Source organism: Falco peregrinus, chromosome 7 (genome assembly GCF_023634155.1).
Source record: "Falco peregrinus isolate bFalPer1 chromosome 7, bFalPer1.pri, whole genome shotgun sequence".
Classification (NCBI taxonomy): Eukaryota; Metazoa; Chordata; class Aves; order Falconiformes; family Falconidae; genus Falco; species Falco peregrinus.
In genome coordinates this window covers 82,477,546-82,500,480 of record NC_073727.1, presented here as the reverse complement: position 1 = coordinate 82,500,480, position 22,935 = coordinate 82,477,546, and the positions used below count along the sequence as shown (strand labels likewise).

At 36.6% G+C, this 22,935-nt stretch overlaps 1 protein-coding gene across 4 annotated transcripts in view; it reads left to right on the top strand.

Moving 5' to 3' along the window:
* Positions 1 to 22,935, top strand: part of PHIP (pleckstrin homology domain interacting protein) — a 119,337-nt gene that overhangs the window by 89,136 nt on the left and 7,266 nt on the right. For all 4 annotated transcript variants that reach the window (XM_055810793.1, XM_055810792.1, XM_055810791.1 and 1 more), the window contains 15 exons: positions 2,930 to 3,037; positions 3,430 to 3,554; positions 3,758 to 3,840; positions 8,371 to 8,482; positions 8,695 to 8,756; positions 10,318 to 10,473; positions 12,374 to 12,494; positions 14,424 to 14,549; positions 16,557 to 16,629; positions 17,028 to 17,078; positions 17,367 to 17,516; positions 18,239 to 18,391; positions 20,435 to 20,598; positions 21,078 to 21,358; positions 21,680 to 21,841. In XM_055810793.1, the coding sequence (XP_055666768.1) occupies positions 2,930 to 3,037; positions 3,430 to 3,554; positions 3,758 to 3,840; positions 8,371 to 8,482; positions 8,695 to 8,756; positions 10,318 to 10,473; positions 12,374 to 12,494; positions 14,424 to 14,549; positions 16,557 to 16,629; positions 17,028 to 17,078; positions 17,367 to 17,516; positions 18,239 to 18,391; positions 20,435 to 20,598; positions 21,078 to 21,358; positions 21,680 to 21,841 (1,927 nt within the window). The remainder of the gene's footprint in view (positions 1 to 2,929; positions 3,038 to 3,429; positions 3,555 to 3,757; positions 3,841 to 8,370; positions 8,483 to 8,694; positions 8,757 to 10,317; positions 10,474 to 12,373; positions 12,495 to 14,423; positions 14,550 to 16,556; positions 16,630 to 17,027; positions 17,079 to 17,366; positions 17,517 to 18,238; positions 18,392 to 20,434; positions 20,599 to 21,077; positions 21,359 to 21,679; positions 21,842 to 22,935) is intronic.

Genomic DNA, 22,935 nt, shown 5'->3' with positions numbered 1-22,935 from the left:
TCTGATGTCAGAAAACTTCTGCTGATCTCTCACAACGGGAAACAATGAGAAGTTTTGCATATGTGTATTTTATATGAACTAGACTGTAAACACTCTGGAAACGTGGCCCAGATGTCTTGAAATACAATAACAAAAGAACACCCACCAGTTCCTACTTTGGAATATATAGCATGTGAACGTTACAGTGAATTGTATGAATACGAAGTATCAGATAGAAGGCAGTCTTGAAAATGAGAGTCTGTGCATGTTTCCTAAAATCTCCTCAGGTTAAATAAGAGGAAATAGCTGGCTTATGCTGTAACGTGCAGTCTGTTGGCTCTTCAGGGAGCAGCGTGTTGCTCATACCTTCAGAATGCAGTTGGAGAAATCCTTGATATGGTGGCAAAGTTGATTAAATTTGGACCTGAGCTAGAGCTTTTTGTAGGCACCACCTTCAAAACTTGATCAGGAGCAGAGGTTGCGTGTGCAAGCAGTTCTGTTTTTACTGGATCACTTCGCTGATGCAGTTCACAGCACAGCTATGCAAAAATGACATCAGCATTGCTCATGAGGGAGGGAGGGAGCACTTCAAGATGAGAGTTGCAACTGGAGAAAATGGTTAGGTATTTATACCCTCCAGAAAGCATGTTTTGGATACTGTTCAAAAGATCAAGTCCAAATAAATATATTTGGTGCCTGATACCATCTGGATACAGTGAAGCAGCCAAGGATTTATCTCTACCATATTGCTCAGGAGACTTTAACATTGTGTCAGTTTAGTAAGATAAACTGGTGTATTTGATTTGGCACCTGCTGAATAGCATGTGCAGTGTGTACTAGGAATATCTAAGTAGGCTGTATCCTTTTGTGAAAAATGCTTTTTTTATATTGGTGAAGAGGAAATTTTCTGTCCTGTGCCTAGAAGGCAGGAGTAGTTGCACCAATAGAGAGTACGTTTGTAATCACACTGCTCTGTCTAAAAATTCCATCTCTGATACTTGCCCTCCCCAGATTTGCTTAAGATGTGAAAAGAACCTGTTCATTTAGAAAGTTACTTTTGAGATCCACAGAAATAGATCAGTTTAATTAGAAAAATGTGATGAGAAGAGGTCTTGTGTGGCCTTTGGACATTTTGGTGGATGGTTGGTACGTTTTATAAAGATTTGGGAGGAGAGATATTTCAAATTTGTTCTCTTACAGCTGTGCAAACAAGAAGAAACAGTAGTGTTCTATTTAGTTACACTCGGTGCATAAGAATAGCACATACCATCCCTTTTCCCTTTCTGAATACTGCTATTTACAGACCTTTGTCATGCGTCTTGAGGAACAGTGGAAACATACCAGAGAGATGGGACTGCAACTTCCCTGTCCGATTATCAAAATACAGTACATACTCATTGGAGTATTCTGCCATTAAGACAATAAAGAACAGTTTTTGTCTGGGTACTAACTACAACATGCAGAAGCAGGAATTTATCAAGATTAAAAATATAATTTCCTGGGAAAAGGCATAAATTATTTTTTCCACATATATCTTTCTAATTTGTTCTTCTGACAGAAGATGCAATGCTTAGAGCCATTTACAAAATAAAAATGTTTCACGTCTGTAAACAGTGGGTTGAGTTTACACAGAGGTTCAGCAGAAGCAGTTAGTGTAGGAGGAATTGTGTAGCCTCTGTCACTGAGTGGATTTTTTTGTTTTGATTCACTGGAAGGCACAGGAAACAATTATGACAACGTCGCAAGTGTAATTTAAACTTGCATTATTTTAGATCTGTCTCTCGGTAGCCTAAACATAAAAATTATGGTACTGAGTCCTTCATTTAAAAATAAAATAATTGCCATGTGACATTAAGAAAGCTCAGTAACTGTTAATGTAGAAATTTGACAGACATTTGTTCATAATATTTTATAAAAACAACGGTTTTGGAAAGCATGTGGAAATATAAATATTAGTGTGTTTAATTTTATAAATGTATTTTAAAACTTACTGAGGGCTTTTCACTCCGCTTTTTTTGCTAGGCCTTTATATTTAAGCTGTTGTTCCCTCATCCTACTTGATGGAAACCCCATGTTTACTGCTTGGGGCGCTTTTAAGAGGGTTCATTTATTTGGAATGCGTCATACCTAGAATACAGCTGTTTATCAGGTCTTTGTTCTGATTAGTTCAAGGAATGTTTCACATTTCAGATGCATTCCTTGAATATATGTTTAAGGTTTTCAGCTTACTACTTCATTACGGTGATGGTTTATAACAAAACCATTCATCCACATGGTATCATATACAACAGGATTAAAATAAAACTAATAGACTCTAGATGTCTGAACCATGGGAATTTATAGTGGAAGGATTTGAAAATTTTTAATAAGCACTTGAAATGTCTATTTGCAGTTTGCTCATGTCTGTTAGACTGTTTGTTTGGTGGTGTGGGACCGAACACCAAGAACTTACCAGGACAGTAACAACAGCTGAATTTTCCTCTAGAATGGATTTCTTGTTCCAAAAAGATATGATAAGTCAGAGAATTTAGAGATAAACTTAATTGTCTTTTTAGGTCTGTCCTATAGTGATGAATAACCAGGTGTATTAGTGGAATTCATGTTACTGTATAGATGTGCGTGTGTATATATATGTGGAGAACATTGAATTGTTCTATAGTGTGATGATAAGTAGATGTTATTACTGATCTGATTTTGGTCTCATATGAGTGATTTAGGATATTTTGCTCATAGGGAAAATTGTTCTAAATCTTTCCTACTTTTTCTGGAAATGTTTCTATTATACCTGCTTTAACTGTTCACTGTTTAATTTTTGGTTTCCTGCAAAAGTAACAGGTTCTTAAGAGTGGGCAAAAGTTAATGATAAAATAGAAAGGACATACACTGCATGGTGGTGATATGCTAGCATTACAGCTCATTGAAGTCTCTAACTGTCACATTTCACTTTTAGGTCTACTATTTCCGACAAGGTCATGAAGCATATGTGGTAATGGCCAAGAAGAACAAAATATATAGTATTAATCCCAAGAAACAACCATGGCATAAAATGGAATTACGGGTATGACTTCTTTTTCATTTTTGTTTATACCTTAATACCGAAAATTTGAAAACTAAACTGAAAGAAGATTCTTGATACAGTATGTTTCTAATGTTGTGCTCTTAGTTTTTCCTCCTGATCTTAAAATATTAACTTAGTGTAACAGTCAAATGAAATCAGACCTTAAACTGTACTCCTTTTTGCATCTGCTTGAGCAGGTGAGGTGGTTACAGTTCATAGAAAAATATTTTTCAGACAAGTTACATTGTGAAATAATAGCTTGTTTTGAAAGATTAATTTTTGGGTACTGAACTTAGACATGTCTTTTCAGTATACCCATATTTTCATGTTTTAGAAAGTTGTTATTATCAGCTTAACTTCAGTGGTGGTATATAACGTTTTGTTTATTCCAGGAGCAAGAGCTAATGAAAATTGTTGGGATTAAGTATGAAGTAGGATTGCCTACTCTCTGCTGTCTTAAACTAGCTTTTCTTGACCCTGATACGGGTAAACTAACTGGAGGATCATTCACCATGAAGTAAGGAAATCAATATTATATTCAAATTGGGGGCTTCCTTGCAGGGGGTGAGGTTGAAAGTTTAAAAAATCCCATTAATGTCATGATTTGAGGTTTTGCTTTTGAAGTGTTGAATTCGGAGTGTTAATTTTTTTTATGTAAGTGCTCAACTTTATGCTTTTGCTGTTTTACCGCTTAATAGTTGTGTGTTCTGTTGTAATTAGGTACCATGATATGCCAGATGTCATAGATTTCCTAGTTTTGAGGCAGCAGTTTGATGATGCAAAACATAGACGATGGAATATAGGTGAGTTGTGGCAGGGGGCGTGGTGGTGTGGTTTTTTTGTTAAGTGTCTACTTATTTTCATGAGAACTTATTAAGAATAGGTTACGGTAAATAAATCCTAATACTATGCTGAAATCTGATCATAACCTCTGTCCACTGGATGTGGAGTTCTGCTTTGAAGCTACAGCCAGCAAACAATGTTATCTGTAAAAAAAAGTGCAAAGAAAATTCTCAGTTACATGTTTGCAGAGAGGAAAAGAATACTTTTTAGAAATACGGTGTTTATTGGTAACTGGTAACTTATTGTAGCCTATATATTGCTTGTCTTTTTTTTTTTTTTTTTTTTTTTTTTTTTTTTTTGACTGAAGGCCCTCTTACAACTGCATTGCTACTAGATTTTTTTCCCATGAATTTCTGCTGGAAATAAGGAAGAACTTTCCCCGCCATTTGAAATTTTTGATCTCTGGATTGTACCAAGAGAATGTCCTTCCCATCTCTTTAGACTTGTTTGAATTCTGTTCTAAACCCCATATGGTTTACCTTCGTTGAAGTGTATATAATTATAATTCACTGCTGCATGATGTGGAAGTGTTTTCTGATTCATTTTACTTTGCCCTGTGCTTACTTATTTCGAAATTCTGGATATTGGAGAGTGTCCATGACAGGAATGTCCTCCAGTCAGATCTATTTCCTAGTCATGTTTTCCATATGATAACAACGATTGCCTCTCAGCAATGAAATCTTGATTAGGGGGAGAGAAAGCTGCATTATGACAAAATGATCCTCTAATATGGTGGTTTGTTTCAAGAGGTCAAGAAATACATATCTTCTCGTTCGTAAGAACAGCCTTAGATCGTCCCTGAAACTTAGAAGATTAAGCAAGTGTTACTGATGCTTCAGAATTCAGGATGAGCACTGTTCCCCTAAGAGAGAAATTGGTATGTGATGCCATGTTTGCAGAATGAGAGGCACCATTAAGTCCTTTCCAGTATCTCAGTGGGTTTTGTGAAGTGACATGCTCCCGAAAATGAAATGGATAGCCTTCCTTTTTTTTTTTTTTTTTTTTTTTTTTTTTTAAAGCATGTCTCAATGTTAAATACTCTTTCTGTAATGTAACAGTGATTAACTGTACCAGCTCGATTCCTGCGGTTCTTCCATCAGGAGCTGTGGCTCGCATGTACACAGTTGACTTGCCAGCATTTCTTGCCACTTCAGGCATATAGGAGAATGGAGGATTTTAATGCAAAAACATGATGTGTATCTGATTGCCTTGAGGAAACAACCGATACAACATACATTTCTGCAAATATACTGCCTCCTTAGTCTGTATTTGTTGCTTTCAAAGTGCTGTCCTCTCCTAAGTTCATTGTAACTAAGTCACCTGAAGAAGTAGCACAGCTGGATGTTAAAAACCATGTTTATTGTTTCTTACCTGATTTTTCTGCCAGGAAAGATGAGTTGGTTTCCTGTCCTTTGATGTATCATGATACCCTTGCTTGGGATGTGTGCCTTAACAGTAGATGTATAAATTAATAAGTTTGATATCGTACTTTGTTATGTTGTCCAAAAAGACAGCTAGTCTTCAATTCTGTAGGGAATTCGGTAAAGACCTTAGGCTTCTGATTCAATAGGAAATGTAAACCTCCATTTCTTCTTTAAAGGTGATTTCAGTTTAAAGATTCCTTAAGAGACAAGATTAGTCCACATCTACTAATATGTCACCAAGCTTTGCTCCTTCCTGGTAGTTATGGATCTGTGGTCTTGTCCTCCTTTGCCATGCCAAACATGTTTTCCTACAAGATCACGGCAGCAGAATGACTGCTGTACCTTGTCCATGAACAGCCTAGCCAGAAGTCGTCTGTCAGCCATCATGACAGAGATCCAGGAGTAGAGGGACTTTGTAATGTTACCCTCGCTGCTTTTAAGACTGAACACAGGTATCATCTCCTTCCTGGGCTGGTAACTGTACTTTGAGAAACTTGCAGTGTGGAAAGAGTCGGAGCTACGCAAAAGGTGTTGAAAGTGCCAGAACCTTTTATCAAGCCTTCAATGTAAATAATGTGAGTTTCAGGCCAATAGTGTCTAATGCCGGCCTGTAACTGACAAGTGTGTGTTAGACTTCATTCTTCAGTTCCTCTTTTGGATGGTGAAACACTGTCCTCCTTTGGGACTGCATGAGATGCTACAGCAGAAATAGCAGAGACACTGCTTTTGGAGCTCTTAACAGCTCTTCCAGGTGCCTGCCAGAGTGCTACCCCGCTAAGTTGATACTTTGGATATATTACTGGTGTATGCTTAGGTACTTGGGACAAGTCATGCACAGTTTTGTTGCAATGGGGATCACAATATAACAGTGTTCTTTGAAAATAGATCATATTTTCTGCCAGGGTCAGGAGAAATGCCTTAGAAACTGTACATGAAACTGTTCCTGAGTATTTAACCATATGAATCTGAAATCCCCAAGATTTATCTGACATGCTCAGGTCGTCTGAGCTTTCACCATAGCTCTTCATCAACAACAAGCTGGTATATTTTTTCATGTCATGCAGTTGCTGGTTTGTCTTCTCAGGACTACTGTTACTATTTTTTTTTTTTTTTTTTTTATTCCTTTGTGATTTCTGGCACTTAGCCTACAAATCAATATTTTTATAGCTACTATTTGGAGAGCTACTGGATATTAAATTTTCTGACTCCACTTTAAATCATTAAAACATTGATCTTTTAACCAATAACAATCCTTGGTGTTTTCATGGGGTTTTTTTGGAGTTTTTGTTGTTTGGTTCAGGTTTTTTGCTTTAGGGAAGTTACTTATCTATGATATTTGCATCACTTCATGTTAAATGTATATTAATATATGAATCCTTTCAGAAAGAACAAATTTATAAAGTTTGAGAAGTGACAGATTCTTATTTCTACTCTGATACTATTTATTGCATATTTTTGTCTTACAGTTCAGCTACAAAATTAATGCTTGGGCTAAAAGCTATTCCAGTGGGATTCCTGCAGCTTTAGCTGTATGTCTTAGGTGCACATACCTGTCTCTTACACAGCAGCCACTTCAAGTTCAACATACATTTTACATTTTCATCAAGCTAGTGTTATCTGGTGATGCACAGTTCTAGAAAATTATGCTAAATCCTTCTCTAAGAATTTTTGGTCTACTGTCTGCATAGATGAAGTAACAGAGCACATTAGAAAAGGGTGGTTCAGGCAAGTGTTCTGTGGGCTTTTTCAATAATGTTTTCGGCTTTAGCATTCTGTCCATAGGAACACTGTGGCTCTTGAGAAATTGGAAGTGGCTGCCAGTATACGCTCCTTTAAGTGGTTTTGATCTGCTTAATGTTCAGCCCATGAAGTCACTCACATTTGTACCCACTCACATACCCTTGTAAAACTGATCACTTGGGAATGCCATACTGGGAGACTGTGCTTTAAGAGCGCTTCAGGATAATTTAGTCCTTTAAAATAAAGTATTGGCCCTTATTTACATTTTTGGACTTGTATTTCAGATATTTATTGTATACTTGGTTCAATTACGTTCAACACAATTAGGATTATTAATGGAAGTTTTTGTGCTAGAAGTAATTGTGCTGGAATTACAAAAAAAAGTGCAGTAAGGAAAGCAGAACATTTTTGAGAATGTATTTACTTCCTATTAATTCAGACAACTGCAGGAAGCATTTGGCCAGAATGTGGATATATTGAAATAGAACAAACATTGCAGCAGTTGAGAAAGTGTGTGTATATTCAAATCCCATGAAAGCAAAAACATGCAGTTCTTGGAATATCAGACTTAAGTTACATTTTTTTCTTGTATTGAGTGAACTGAATACTCCACTAAAAATTGTTTCTAAATTCTGTGGCATGTTACCGAAAATGTTAGACTTTATGGTGGCATGTAATACACATATTCTCACGTGTAATTTATTTTTAATAATGCTTCTGACCTTTTTTCTCAGCTAGGTGAACACTTAGCAGTAGTGGAACTATTTAAAGGCATAGTAAATTACTTTGCTAACCTTTTGAAGAAGCTTTAATAAATTTTATTCTTTTATCAGTCAGATTGCATGCATAGTAAAGGGAATGAGCCGCTGAGTTACATTTGGGTAGCTGAGAAAGCCCTTCAGAAACTAAGGAGGAGGAGCTCAGCAGCATGTAAAATACCCTCCATACAAAAGTGTCATGGTGCTCAGTTGTTTTAAGGTAGCATGTAGTGTTTAATGCAAGCAGATTTGAATCCTAATGTTATAACACCCTTCATGTGAAATTAAGAAATAAACTCATATATAAAGAATATATAGATAGATTTGGAAAGCATTGATAATTTTTTTTAATGCCATGTTAACTTTTATTTTGGTTCAAAAGCAGCCTTCAGAAATAATTTAATAATATTTTTTTTAAACTGAGTATGACTCATGTTTGCCTGTTGATGCTACAAGTGTTCAAAAGGATTTCTGTATTCAAGATCAAGCCAAAGGTATGTAAAATCTGCTTTTCTTGAGAGGAGTAAGGTGCCTTGTATTGACAAAATTATTTTATGTTCTCACCTAGGTGATCGTTTCAGGTCAGTGATAGATGATGCTTGGTGGTTTGGAACAATTGAAAGCCAGGAACCTCTTCAGCCTGATTATCCTGATAGCTTATTTCAGTGCTACAATGTCTGGTTAGCAAATTTATCTTCAATCTTTTATTTTCATTAGTTATTTCATTTGAAGTATGACTGAGCAATTTGCTTTCATTAAATTCAGTCATGCATCTCACTGTCCAGTTTATTATAATACTGTGTGGTATATAAGTTATGTTGTGTTACAAACATTAAATAATCACGTGGTTGAAGCAGTATTAGTAGATAATTTAAATGTGGTTATTTTTAAGCTGGGACAACGGTGATACTGAGAAGATGAGCCCTTGGGACATGGAGCTGATACCAAGTAATGGTATGGTACATTAATAACATAATTTGCTTTAAGATTATATTTACAGAAGGAAAAAAGAAAAAGTTGTATGGTTTTACCTTAAATAATCCTGCTTCTCTTGGGGAATAGGGGAAAGGCCCACAAACCAGCTGCATTTGAAGAACATTTTAAAATCAATTATTAAACTAAAAGCAGATCAAGATAAAAGAACTGTGAAAAACGTGCAGTATACTTAGACAAACTAAGTGTACGTTAGAAGTAGGCAGAAGTGTTAGAAAAACTTGTAACAGATGCTGTACAGTTAAAGTTAATTTTTTGTACAGTTCGGGAGGATTGAGGATAAACCTCAGCCTGAGGAAGCTGGCTGCTCTGAGCCCTGTCAGCACGCCTGCAGGTGTTCGGTGCATTGAAGATGCAACATGTGCCTGTGAGATAGTTTGGTAATAGTAGGATTTACTCCGTGTCTGGCCCAGCACGTGTGGCAGATAGACCTGCTGCAGAGTGGACAGCAAAGCTTGGGCACGGTTCATAGACAAGAATGCGGTATTTCTTCTGGTCTCACTTAGGTGTTTTTTTTGAAGTAGAACCAGCATTTTTTCCTTGTGTTTTCTAGGAAACGCTCAGTAACATTGTCACTCATAAGTAACCATGTATCATTCTTAATTCTTTTAAGTTGTAAGTGTGTTCATTTCAACATTTCAGTTCAGTTCAACCCATCTTTTAATGGGTATCTCTTCATAAGTAAAATACGGACACTAAAGTGATAACATGACTAAAATAATTAAAATAGGTAGGTAACCAAACTTGAACCTGTGGCTTTTATTTTTTGCTGTATCCACAAATACTAACTTCTTTTACACTTTCCTTTTAAAAAAAAAAAAGTTTAAGAGGAGCATTTTGCATTGTACACTGAAAATCTGCTGTTACATTACAAATTGGCAAAATTGCTTGGTCCTGAAGAATGCTAGGGTGACGGCACTTTTAATTTGCTTGCTCAGGAGCTCTGGTTTTGGCATTTGACCTCACGTGTCACAAACCGTGACAAGACGGAACCACTGCCTGGAGAGTGTTTTAGCATCAATATCAAAGTCATTTAAGCTCCATCTGAAAATCATTGACCATCCGTTACCAAAACTATATAAGAATTTGGGTTTTTTTAAAAAAAAAAAAAAAACAAAACAAAAAAGGCAACCACAAAAACCACAATCACACACACAAAAAGCCAAGAACAAATAAACAAAAAAAAACCAACTAAACCACCCCAAAACAAAACACAAACTAACTGGGGTAAAGGAGTGTCTTGGTTGGTTCTAAAATAAATTCTACAATTAGCTATTCGGAAGAAGGTAAATCTTGTTTCTTGGAAGACTTGTACACCAAACTACATTGTGAGGATTTAAATTTAACATATAACAATATACAGAAATGATACTGGATGTGTCCAAAATGTCTTTGAGCAAATCAAGAACTACGCATTTGTTTTGGTTAGTAAAATGATGTTACACATCTTTGAATTACGGGTATATGTATTACACAAGATACAAAGATTTATGTTTTATTTAGTTTTCGTGTTACATTCTAGCTGTATTTCCAGAAGAACTGGGAACTAGTGTTCCTTTAACAGATGACGAACGTAGAACGCTGCTCTACAAACCTCTGGATGGAGAGTGGGGTTCCAGGACCCGAGACGAGGAGTGTGACAGAGTTATTGCAGGGATAAACCAGCTCATGACTCTAGGTAAATCCTGAATAATATGGGAAATGTTTTCCTGTTATATTTTTCCGACTATGCTCATCTGTACTTCTGAAACTACAAAACCGAATGTGATAAAACACATCTTTTACCTTTTGATTAGCTGGAACAAAACTTTCTCAGTGAGTACATATAAAACCTAAATTTTCTCCTGTTCTCGAAGGTAACTGTTGAGTTTTGGTAGATAATTTGACATATATGTGCTAGGGGTTTGTGTTTTACATGCTAAAACCAAGTACTTAATTTTTTACTTTAGCCCCCAGAATGACTTGTGGGGGCTAAAACTGCAAACGTTATGATGAACAGAATATTAAGTATATTACAGGCCGATGGAGGGGGGCATCTTACATACTTAGAGAATGGATAACTATGTGTAGATTTCCCCTTTTCTAATTCTCGTTTTCTCCCCCACATTGCCATAGTTGTGCAAAATACTGAGGAAAAAGTAGTTTGTTAACGTATGAAAAGGCACTTGCTATTTGGTTGTAGAGCAATTACTCTTCACAGGCAGCTTCTGAAAAGGTAATTGTTAAAACGTTTAACACATCACTGCCACATTTACATGATCAAAGATGAGTGTCTGAGGTGGAGGTCCATCAGTGAAACGCAAGCTGAATCTCAAGTCTTTTGTATATTTTGTGATGAGCAAACTGTGTTAAGTCAGCACTCAAATTCTGGGGTAACAATGGTCATAAATTATATATATAATTTGTCACAGACAGTTGGTGTTTTTTTTAACTGATTTTTTTTAAATAAAGCAAGGTAAGACACATTTTTAAAAAGCCAGAAAACTCTTTAACACTCGAAATATTTCTGGTACTGACGTGTCCCACATTATGGCTTCTTCAGTGTCATGCTGCGTAAGCAGCTTCCTATTGCTTCCAGAAGGAAGGAAGTATCTATACAGTTCAGTAATCCAGCTTACAGAATTACATTTTAAAAAGCTTGTGAGGAAATGAAATTTTAGTTATTTTCACTGTGTTGTCTAAGAGTAATGGTTTTACATTTTGCATTATGTTGTATGGCATACTGCTTAGTTTGGGATTTAACTAGAGCATATGTCGTGCGTATCGGTACAAAGTAGCAGTTGCTGGAACATTCATAAGTAAACAGCTTTTAGAAGAGGAGCAGTCTGTTTAGCAACAGCATATTTCCTGTTCTTAAAAGCTTTTGAGAGAGACATTAAAGGGTTTTTTTTGTCTTTTTGTATTCCAGTATTTTCCCCTGAGTTATGAAATGTTAGAATGATGTGCCTAAGCACTCAGACTTCTAAGCACAGGAAGGAAAAAAAAACAAAAACAAGTTTGTGCAGGTACAGAGATTTAAGTTGCTCAGCAGTCTTCTAACATTATGGTGGATTGGTCTTAGAAGGCTCCTTTACAGTTCGGTAGGGACAGGAGATTGTGTTTCACTTTTATTTGGAGTGTGGGCTTTCCCCATATCTTAATGAGATTGAAATAGTCCTGTAACTTACGTGGTAAGAATTTTAACGCATTGCTTTGTTTGAAGATGGGAGAGTGGCAGTACAAAACCAAATTAAATGAGCCTGTGTTGTAAATAACGATACTGAATTGCACGTCTTCATATATGTATAATTCATACATTTGAATCTGCTTTTCAAAGGTGTATATTTTGCATATCTGAGGAATGTGGTGTTTCATGCGCATCAGAATGGGTAGTCGCTGCAGTGACTGTACTTGCAACTCAGCAAGCACTTCTATATGTAGAGTATCACAAATTGTTTGGAATATCTAGTTGTTGGTGGTTTTGGGAAGGTGCTATGCGTTTCAAACATGAGCATATGTTGCAGGGGATGAATCTTGAAACTGCTAAGGGGCTTTTGTGGTATATAACTGATTTTGGGTTTTTTTTTCATTCTGTCTAGATATTGCTTCTGCATTCGTGGCACCTGTGGATCTTCAGGCTTACCCCATGTATTGCACTGTTGTGGCGTATCCCACAGACCTCAGTACCATTAAACAAAGACTGGAAAGCAGATTTTACAGGTTAGATCCAAGTCTCAGTTCCTGCTGTGAAATACTGCTGACCGTAGTTTTTGGTAGCTCTTTGTCTTGTAATAAATACCCAGTTAGGAGATGGGTACAGGTGTGTGCTCTCATCTTCTATCCTTGAGCTAGGCTTCCTTTTTATAAAACTTTTAAAAGGATTGAACATCTCCAAAATGTATTTTAGAATTACGCGGCATTCAGATTCCTGCTTATGCAAATGGCTTGTTCCATGTGAGATTCAAACTGCAGGACCAGAGACTAGGTCAGTAAAATGACTCTTAGTCAAAAGGATTAAGTTTCCACTTATTTTCTTTTTTTAAATCTTTTTTTTTTTAGTAAGAGGAACCTTAGAAATATATTGAGTGTATTTATCCTACTGTGCTTTTAAAAAATAAATAAATTTTGCATTATCACTTCAGAAGCTACACAGAAGAGAGTTTCTAAAATTACTGGTCTTGAAATTCTAAATTGTTGGATAGCAATAAAAATAAGTTTAAACTTTTTGACACTGTTCCGACATTTTCCTAAACTATGATTCTAATTGCTGTATTTTTTTGCAGTAAATATCAGTGTTAGGAGTATTATGCTCCTTTAAATTACTTCTACTTCTTTTGAATAAACACGGCTAACGTTTTGTTCTGGGCCAAATTTCAAAGTTAATTTGTAGGACTTTATGCGTACTAACTGAAGACTGAATTCTAAATGAAAAATCACTTTTTCATTTTCAAAAAAGCCATTTATACATCATAATGCAGTAATGCACATTTATTGTTCCAATGTTTATTGTGTGATAAAAGTTAAACCAGCTTTCACTTCTGTAATGTACTGCTTTGCAATCAGAAGTGATGAGGATGTTTTGCTGGATTGTTTCTCTTGTTAAAAAAGTTAGGCGGTTATTTCAGATAATCAGTATACTTTTTCAGTAAACCTGGTTTTATTAGTTTGTGGTATTGCCAAGGCCTGGTTAGGTAATAAGCAGCCACTTTGTGTTGTGGTTTCCAGTGAAATTTTTTTTTTACCTCCTGCAGGAAAGATTGTTCAGATCACTTGTGATTTTGGTAGCTTTTCATGAGGCTTACCTTAAAACATACTTTTTTTCTCTTCTGAACCAGGAGTCTTAGCATGCCTCCTGTGTGTTTTTAAAATATGCAAAACAAGACAAAAAGTATGGGCGTTCCCAGTCACCGCTGGCATTGTATAGATCTAAATGCTGGGGCCATAAACATGATTAGATTGCATCTAAACAGTTATTCTACACTACACTTGTTAAAATGATCCCCGGCTTAACTTTGCAAAACATTTGTACATCATGTTTTGCTGGTAGGAAAATGAAAGACTGCATATATTTGTGACTTCTGTGCTGTCAGAGTTTTTATATGAAATAGTATTTATTATCTTTATCTCTTTTTTTTTTTTTTTAAGATCTGGATCTGATTTTTTCAGTTATTTTAGCTTTTGTGCGTAATTTTTCATAATGTGACTATTCTATAGTTAGGTCATTAAATCAGACCTGTGTGAGGAAATCTGGTCGTTGTCTATCTGTCAGAAAAATGTATACTTTTAATGAATCTTTATAACTATTTTGTTAATCCTCAGCTGTAACTTCAGAGGTGGTACAGGGTGGGTTAAGGAATAATAAAAGCTGAAGTGTCACAGCTGGATTATCCCAAGGAGTGTCAGCTGTGTATCCTTAAATCCTTTTGTGTAAGTTCCTGCAGGACGTAAGAGCAGGAAGCCCAAGGAAGCTCCCTTCTGCTGGTCGCGTAGGGCAACATATTGAAGTGTGCGTGTTTTCTGATGTGATGTAAAAAAACGGTCAATGGGGTAGTACATTGGAAGAAGAATGTAAGGCTTTTTCTCCTGTTTCATAGACATTGCTGGAAATGAAGTCGTGTTCTCCCCCCCCGTCCCTCCTTTCATATACAGGCGCCTTTCTTCATTAATGTGGGAAGTCCGGTACATAGAACATAATACTCGCACATTTAATGAACCTGGAAGTCCTATTGTCAAATCTGCCAAATTTGTCACAGATCTTCTGCTACACTTCATAAAGTGAGTTGCTTAGTAGGTCTGTTGTTATTCCTGTCTCTTACCAAGGTATTTAGCCTTTTCAGATCTGAATTTTCAAGTGACGTAGTTTTGCAGCTTGAATAAACCTGCTGTCTGCTGTTGGGGCAGAAAGGAAGAAAGCTAATATTGATGAAGAAATAAGTTTGCAAAACAAGATGAAATTTTACAATATGTTGATTGGCATAGATTGGCATGGCATTTTATTTAGAGACTTTCTGCTAAATGATAAAAATGGGTCTGAGTATCTTCATGAAGTGATAGATATATTTATAGGTAAGTTAGGAGTTCTAATTCTGAGTTTGAATACTGCCTGTGTTAACATAATTGTGGGCATTTAATTCTGAAGTCTTTATAATGTGATTGAAAATGCAAAATCTAAACCGGAAGCTTTGTGGCTGACAGAAACAGTAGTTGTCTTTCAAATGTTCTTTTTTATTATTGTCTGTAGAAAAAGTCGGTGAGAAATGTTTCAGATTTGAGTCAGTTGACACATCTGCAGACCCAAAGTTTGTACAAAGACTTTACTATGTCCATTACTTTGATTTACTTGTACACAGGGAATGCTGCTGTTCCCACCTTTTAGAAACAGCAAGATACTTCATTAGTTTAACAAAAATAACATTTTTAGTGATTTAGTTTCTCTAATTTAGTGTTGAATTGAATCTTGTTTTTTATTTTGTGTATTCTTAAGCACGTTGGCATTGCATTATGTATTTGGAAATCTAGGACTTTGACTCCACACCTAAGTCTTTGATACCTTCAGTACCTGTGATTGCTGGTACTGGCTGGACAGTGAAAAATACTTAACTTCTTCAGATGTTAAAAGTTTTGGTGAAATATACCTTTAGGAACAGGCATGTTATCTAAAGAGGCTTCTCCGTTACTAACTGTTCTTTAACATCTTTGTCCTGCGTGTTTCTTTTTCTGATTAATTAAGCAGCTCAGGGTTTTTCAAAGTGTCTGGTTTTAATTGGCTTAGCTAAATTAGCGCAACACATGGATATTCTTATTTAATAATGGCCTATAGCTTGTGTCTATTAATATACTCACTTAAGTGAACTAGGAATGCATATAAATCCCAGAGGGTTTTGATGGGGCTTGGTTTTTTGGCTTTGGGATTTTTAGGGTTCTAACTGCAGGGTAGAAGACCTAGACCATGGAAGGCAAACTTCATGGTTCTAGCAAGAGCGAAGTATCTAGATGCCTCTGAGAATCTAAGGCTCAGAAAGAGACGACTGAGCCTTAGTTACCTAAATTACCTCAGTCTTCTAAAAAGCAGAAAATGAGGGGTGGGGTGTGTGTTGCTTGGCCTTGTCTTACCTTCCCCCCCAGCTGCTCCAGTGATAAGCACAGTAGCCTGTTATTTATGGATTACAATTCCACTGTAGAGTTGCTGAGTCTTTATTCCTTTTTTCTGGTGGTTCGCATTGCTACATAGTAGAAAACCTTTGGACTTCCTTTTGTGTAGGGGTTTGCTGTGTTATACAATTGAAAATCGGTGTTTATTTTGCAGATATACTTGTGTAGGTTTATACAACAACAGTGTTAGCCCTTACACAAATAAACGTTACATTTCAAGTGTCTTACGTTGTGGGTACTAATGTATTAAATCGCTTTCTTGTACACTAAATCCACTAAGTGCTTCTTACAGAGCTAGATGGGCCCCAGAACCCTTTATGTGGTATAGTATTAGATTTTTCTAATGCTAATAAATTCGTAGTAAAAGATTATAATTTTTAATTTTAAAACAGTGACGCTATTAAATGCTCTATATTTTACAGAGTGCAGATAATATTTTTACAGCTTTGTGAACAGAAGATTAGCTTTTCTTATTACTACCATCCTTTTAGCATTCATATAGAACTAAACACTTTATTGTTTTATTTGGGAATGGTTTCATAAACATTTTCCTTATCCTTGGAAAAATAATAGTTGATTCCATAGGTGAAGATGGAAAATAAATGTTAGCGTGTGTTTCTTCTTACACAGAGACCAGAGTTGCTATGACATAATCCCGTTATACAACGCAATGAAGAAGAAAGTGTTGTCTGACTCTGAGGAGGTAAGTGGTTGTGTCTTGGATACTGGGATTGATAGGCTGGGGAAAGAGGACCTCTGTCTGTCCTGCTAGATACGAAAGTGCTGTTTTCAGTCACTGTAAGGGAGCAGGGTGTACTTTTCTGTCAATGAGATGTTTCTTTTTGTCAGCTGGGAAACTGGGTAAAAATCCAGCCTCTTCCCCTTCAGTGCAGTGAGCTTTAACTGTTTGCTGGAGAATTTAGATAACTTCTTAAACTTCTGAGAGGTTCTCAAAACTGACTGTCACTTGAAATGCTTCCCAGAGGGACAGGGATAGAACTGTAAAGACTCAACTTATAAGTGAAGTGTAAAAGAACTCACCTACTCATGTATGCTTATATTTTTTTAACCTTTTTATGCGACTCATTATCTTGCTCAAAGGAAGAAGAGAAAGATACAAACGTGCCAGGAACTTCCACTAGAAAAAGAAAGGTAATTTTTTTTTTAATGGTTTATAATGCTATAAATACTTGGAAATGCATTTGTAAACAAAGGAATGTAAAACTGAAAATTGTTTTTATTAATCCTGTAATGTCAGCTTTTGGCAAGTTTTGAACTTAGTGATGTGTTCTATTGAGCTCTTCAAGGTAAAAGCATTTATGTGTGCTGCTGCATGTTCTGAATTCATTAATTAGAATTTATATCCTGCAGGGTCCCTTTTCCAGTAGATTCTGTAAAAACAGCTAGTTTTTTTGCTGACAGACAATATTGTCATTTCAGGATCATCAGCCAAAGCGGCGGCTACGTAATAGAGCTCAGTCATATGACATTCAGTCATGGAAGAAGCAATGTCAGGAGCTGCTAAATCTCATTTTTCAGTGCGAAGACTCAGAACCGTTCCGACAACCAGTGGACCTACTTGAATATCCAGTGAGTATTTTGGAACAGGAAGGCCAGTTATAATCTAGTTCTTAAGTGGTTGGCTTTTTTTTTTTTTTTTTAACTGTGACCATTTTTCCAACTCTTTTAATTGAAACTTCAGGCAGCAGAACTTCCTCTGTTTTTTCCATAGCCTAGAAAAAAAGTACTGTCATGGGCTTGAACAGGGTCCTGTTGAAGCCTGTGGAGTTTTGATTATTTTAATATTACTTCCCTAAATTGTCAGACGTCCGTTTGGGAAACTGCTCAAGTTTCATCAGGGATGTGCTAAGCCATTCATCATATTCAAATACCCAAACTTCATAATTTAAAGCTAATTTGTAAAATCATTATTAGTCTTAGTAACAAGTTTGAGCTGTTAAGTCACCCAGAAAGCTTGTAGTCACACTTTCTTATCATGGTTATCTTCATGACAGTGTGTCAGTAATAAAACCCTTAGGACACAAAATTTTGAACTCTGTATTTCAGTAAATCTATTTAGAAAATGAATTAAATCTTGTATCACTTACTTTCGAACTTCAGTCCTGTTGACTATGTCTATGAGGGGTTGTCATGTATGAGTAGAAAAAAGCAAAATGTCTTAAGCAGTCTTCCATACCTATTTAAAGAGGACATTTGGTTTAAACAGGTTTTTCAAATGCATCCTAATGAAAATGTTACATTAAGACTTGGGAAAAAGATCTGTAATACGTTGCTTTGCTATTTCTTAACAGGATTATAGAGATATTATTGACACTCCTATGGATTTTGCTACTGTTAGAGAAACACTGGAAGCTGGCAACTATGAGTCACCGATGGAGTTATGTAAGGATGTGAGACTTATTTTCAGCAATTCCAAGGCCTATACACCAAGTAAAAGATCAAGGGTAAGACTTAGTTTCTTCTTCTTGTTATCTGAAAGAATACTTATATCTGGAAAATAAAGGACAGAAACCGTGTGATTGATTACTTAAAAATATTTCTTATATTCAAATATTAATATTTCTGAGAAAGTAGTATAGCTTTGTATTTTAAAGGAAAGGAATGTATGCTGTTTAAATGCCTAAAGGTCTGATGTTCAGCAAGTGTGTTTCAAAGATAATATTTGAAAGCGGACCTAAAGGGAGAGCCACGTTAAAGGAGACATCTGTAGAAGCATGATTGTGGGTACAATAGTGGAATTTAACTGAGAAACTAGATTTTCAAACACACACGCAACACAACACACTTCCACTCTGAAGGTTGCCCAAAGCTGAAATACCAAGGTGGAGAGAGCAGAGGGTAATGAAATTCTGTGCTGTTCACCAGTATGCAGTGAGATTGTAATGAAGCATTTGGGATTTCTGAGAAACAGAACTGTTTACGTGAAGCACGAGCCTGCAAAGCCATTCTTACTGAGCTCCTACTGAAACGCCCTGCCAGTGGTTTAGAGTTAATAATATTTTCTCTCAAATTGACTTGCAGGCGCAGTATCTGTTAGCAGTGAAAGTTATAAACGTATACTTAAGCATGTTCAAGGCTTCTGCGTAGCTTTTCTTTCGTAAGTTGTTAGACTCGAATTATTAATAGCTTTTATGTTTGGCTGTTCTAAGTAGCAAATTAATCATCAGGACTTTACTGTCTTAAAACATACAGCCAAATTCCTTAGTAGGTGACTAGCAAGAAGGACTGACCAGTGATTGATCTCTCCTCGGTCAGTAATAGACTGTCCCACTACCTTTTGGGGCTACCTAAGAATCAGTCTCTCGTCTTTCAGTTGCATCAAAGGGCAGGGCTTTTTGGGCAGGTCTGGATTCTCCTGTGGTTCTTCTTTCTCTTCTTGATCTCTGTGTCCCTGTCCATGGCAGGGGGGTTGGAACTAGATGATCCTGAAAATCCCTTCCAACCCAACCCATTCCATGGTTTGATGTGATTCCTCAAACCAAGATAGAATGCTTGAGAGTATCTTCGCTCTGTGTGATTGATTTCACAGATTCTTCTGTCATTTTTGTAATTTTTCATGTTTCTTCCAAATGTGCTGGTATAGTAGTAAACTTGTAGATCTCTTTTATTTTACGTAGAAGTGGAAGGTTCTGGCATGAAGAATTTTAATACCCCGAAACCTATGTACTTTCAGTGCATGTAAAGCAGAGCTGTTGAACGTTGATGTTTTTACTCTGACTTGTCATTCAGTGATATATTTAGCATCTTACTTTACATCACTGATGCTTACTTGAAGATTAATCCTAAACCTGTCAGCTTGTTTTTTCCTTGGCACATTAGACATATATTTTTATATAGCTTTTTACATATTTTTCTTGTGAAATTTCTTTGGATGTCCTCTTGAGTAATGCATGCGGAATCTGTAACACTGTTTGTTGTGGCACTCTGATAGTTTAAACTGTTTAATATTGTCTTTGTATTTCATACACTAAGAAGGTGCTGTGTCCCCTCTGAAAGTATCTATAGACAGTTCACTTCTGTGTTTTTTGTTTCCGGAATTAATAGCAACTGTGCTGAGGTAACTAGTTGTCATCTAAACTGAGGCGGAGTCTCTATAAATCATCCAAGGCTAGAGGGGCAGGGGGAGGGGAAGTGCACCTGCATAATTCTGGTACATTTATTGTACCTATTGCAACCAATTTAACAGTAGTATCAGTTCATCCATAAGAGGAATAGACTGATGTTCAAATATAAGATGTAAGAATGCAACTTAATACAGAAGTAAATTCTATTTCTTGACCTTAGGTGGCTTTTCTATTTTTTTCCTTATATTACAACTGAAGGTTGCATATAAACTTTTCAAAACCATGAAAATAGTTAAAAGTAAACCTACACATCGGATTAGTGGAAATTTGTTGAGGCAGACTGTCCTTACTTTTCTAGCTGTTGTTCAATGATAAGTAAAAATGATGCTTTGGAAAAATATAAAATTTGTGTGTGTTTTTTAGATTTACAGCATGAGCTTGCGCCTTTCTGCTTTCTTTGAAGAACACATAAGTTCTATTTTATCGGATTATAAATCTGCCCTACGCTTTCATAAAAGAAATACAATAAAGAAACGAAGGAAAAAAAGAAGTAGAAGCAGCTCAGTTTCCAGTAGTGTGGCATCCAGGTACATTTAATTCCTTTACAGTATTCATGAAATGCTGCGTAAGTTTGACATACCTAAACAGCAGAACGTAGTGTGGTTTTTTTTCTTAATACTTCCTTTACTATTCCCTATATTGCAGAGTGATATAGCTTTGACATGCAAGTTCCTATGATGTGGAAGAGTTTTAAACTTTACTTAGAGCTGTCCTAGTGTAAGTGCTTAAAATTCAAATAACTCTTGAACATGTACAGTAAAACAGCATCGTTAGGATAGTGATTGCATCACGCTTTGTCAAATAACTGTAGCATTGATTGTGAAGTTTCACTTCTCAGAGGCTCACAACTAGATGAATTTCCACAGCAAATGTCGTATTTTTAACATACTTCATGCAGAGATGATAGTTTTACTCCCCCGGTCTCAGACGCTAGCATTTAATTTTATTTATTCTTGTACAATTAAAAAGTGGCATTCCAGGATGCAAATTGTTACTCCTTTTGCAGCCCTGAAAGGAAGAGGAGATTAATAAAACCTCATCTGAAGGCAGAAACTTCTGCCACCTCTTCATGTTCTGCACCTGCACGGTCAACAGCGCCGAGACACGCTCCACCTCAGATGAATGGAAAAGCAGCTGAAACCTCTTCCCTTGTGCGGACTAGAAGCAATAGGGGGGTAACAGATGTGGCTGTTACAGAGCAACCATCTACTTCTTCAGGAGCAAAGCCTTTAACAATAAAGCCTTTAATTACAAAGTCTACTACTACTGCAGGGTCAGGAAAGTCAGGCAAGTTGGGGATTTTTCATTGGTTTTGGTTTTTTTTAAGCTGTGAATGTTTTTAAACATAAAACTAGCTTTTTGGAAATCTGAACAAACTTGTCTCAGTTAAGACTGGTTCTGTGTTCAAGCTGCTGTGCCATTGAGGTTCTCAGAGGAAAACTGAACAAGTCAGGCTATGTTGTTTTATCCAGGAAGCTTTCTCACTCTAGATCGCTGATTTAAATTGATTGTTTATAGTAGAACGTGACTTCCTTTTTAGCCAGATAAGATTGAATGTGGTATAAAGTATTTAACTTGATTTTTTTTTTTTCCTTTTTGTCCTTCTAGTACTGGAGAATTCAACCAAACATTCCAAGAGCCAGAATATTGTGTCAATCCCTAGTCAGTCTGATTACAGTCATAACACTAGGAATAACTCCACAAGAGAAAATCCTGAGAAAGAGAAACAAATCAAGCGCAAAGTAAAATCTTCCACTGTTAATCAACAAGGTACAGAGTTTCTTTGGAACTTCCTACCCCCAGTTACTGGTGTTGTGGCTGTTGTGTTGCACTTCAGTTGTCATAATTTGGGAGTGGGGAAACGGTATGCAGTGTGATTTAGTGGAATAGGGAAGGCTAACGGAACAGCTCAGTCACAGTTAGTTTCGTTCTTGATAAATTGTTTTGAGTATTCTCTTATCACCATCTCCATGGGGTGATAACTGCGTTGTCTAGCCAATTTTGATACGTTAACGTATCTGTACCTTCATTTAAATTATTACAAGGGTCATGTTATGAGTGCTCAGATTCCAGTATAGACTTCTGCGGGGTCACACTTCAAACCCTGTGGGATTTACCTAATAAAACTGATGTGGGTTATATTTGGGTCAGTGAATGCTGAGTGTAATGACACTCTGCACAGCCATGAGCATAAAGATCAGAGCATCCCAGCTGCGCCTTTTGTTCTTTCATTTTTTGCCTCAGCAAAATAGAACTGTGCAGTGTTTACGGTTTGTGTTTAGTATATTTGTATGGATTGACCAGACCTAGTTTCACATAATCTTCTGACAGGAACTTGCTTGGTGTTTTGATGCCTGGATGCCTTAAAACTCAAAGCTTCTGTGGAGACTGAAATAAGATCTAGTCATAAACGCTTTCCTGTTTATGAAGGAGCTTTGAACTGTTGCGAAGCTGCTGTGAAGCAGCTAGATCCGCTAAACATCTTTTCTATGAAGGTGGAGAAACAGTGGTCTGCAAATTGGGCCTCACATAATTAGTTGGGTTACTCCTTGCTTGTACTTCTCCTTGAGGATTATTTGTTCTCTCTTACTTCTGAAAAAGCACCTTGTGGTCTAATAAATTAAATCATCTGTCCATTCCTTTCAAGCTTTTCTCAGCTGTTACCACATTACATGGCTAAATATGCACCTGTTACATAAAATGTAACATGTAAAATCCACAAACTGGATGTTTGGTCATGTCAGAGGTATCTGAGGGTTGTTGACGTGATCCCGTCTCTCCTGCACGTCCAGTGACACGACAGTAGAGGCCTGTGCTTGTAGTGCGCGATAGGGCACACTTGAACGCAGCAGGAGCTGTCCATG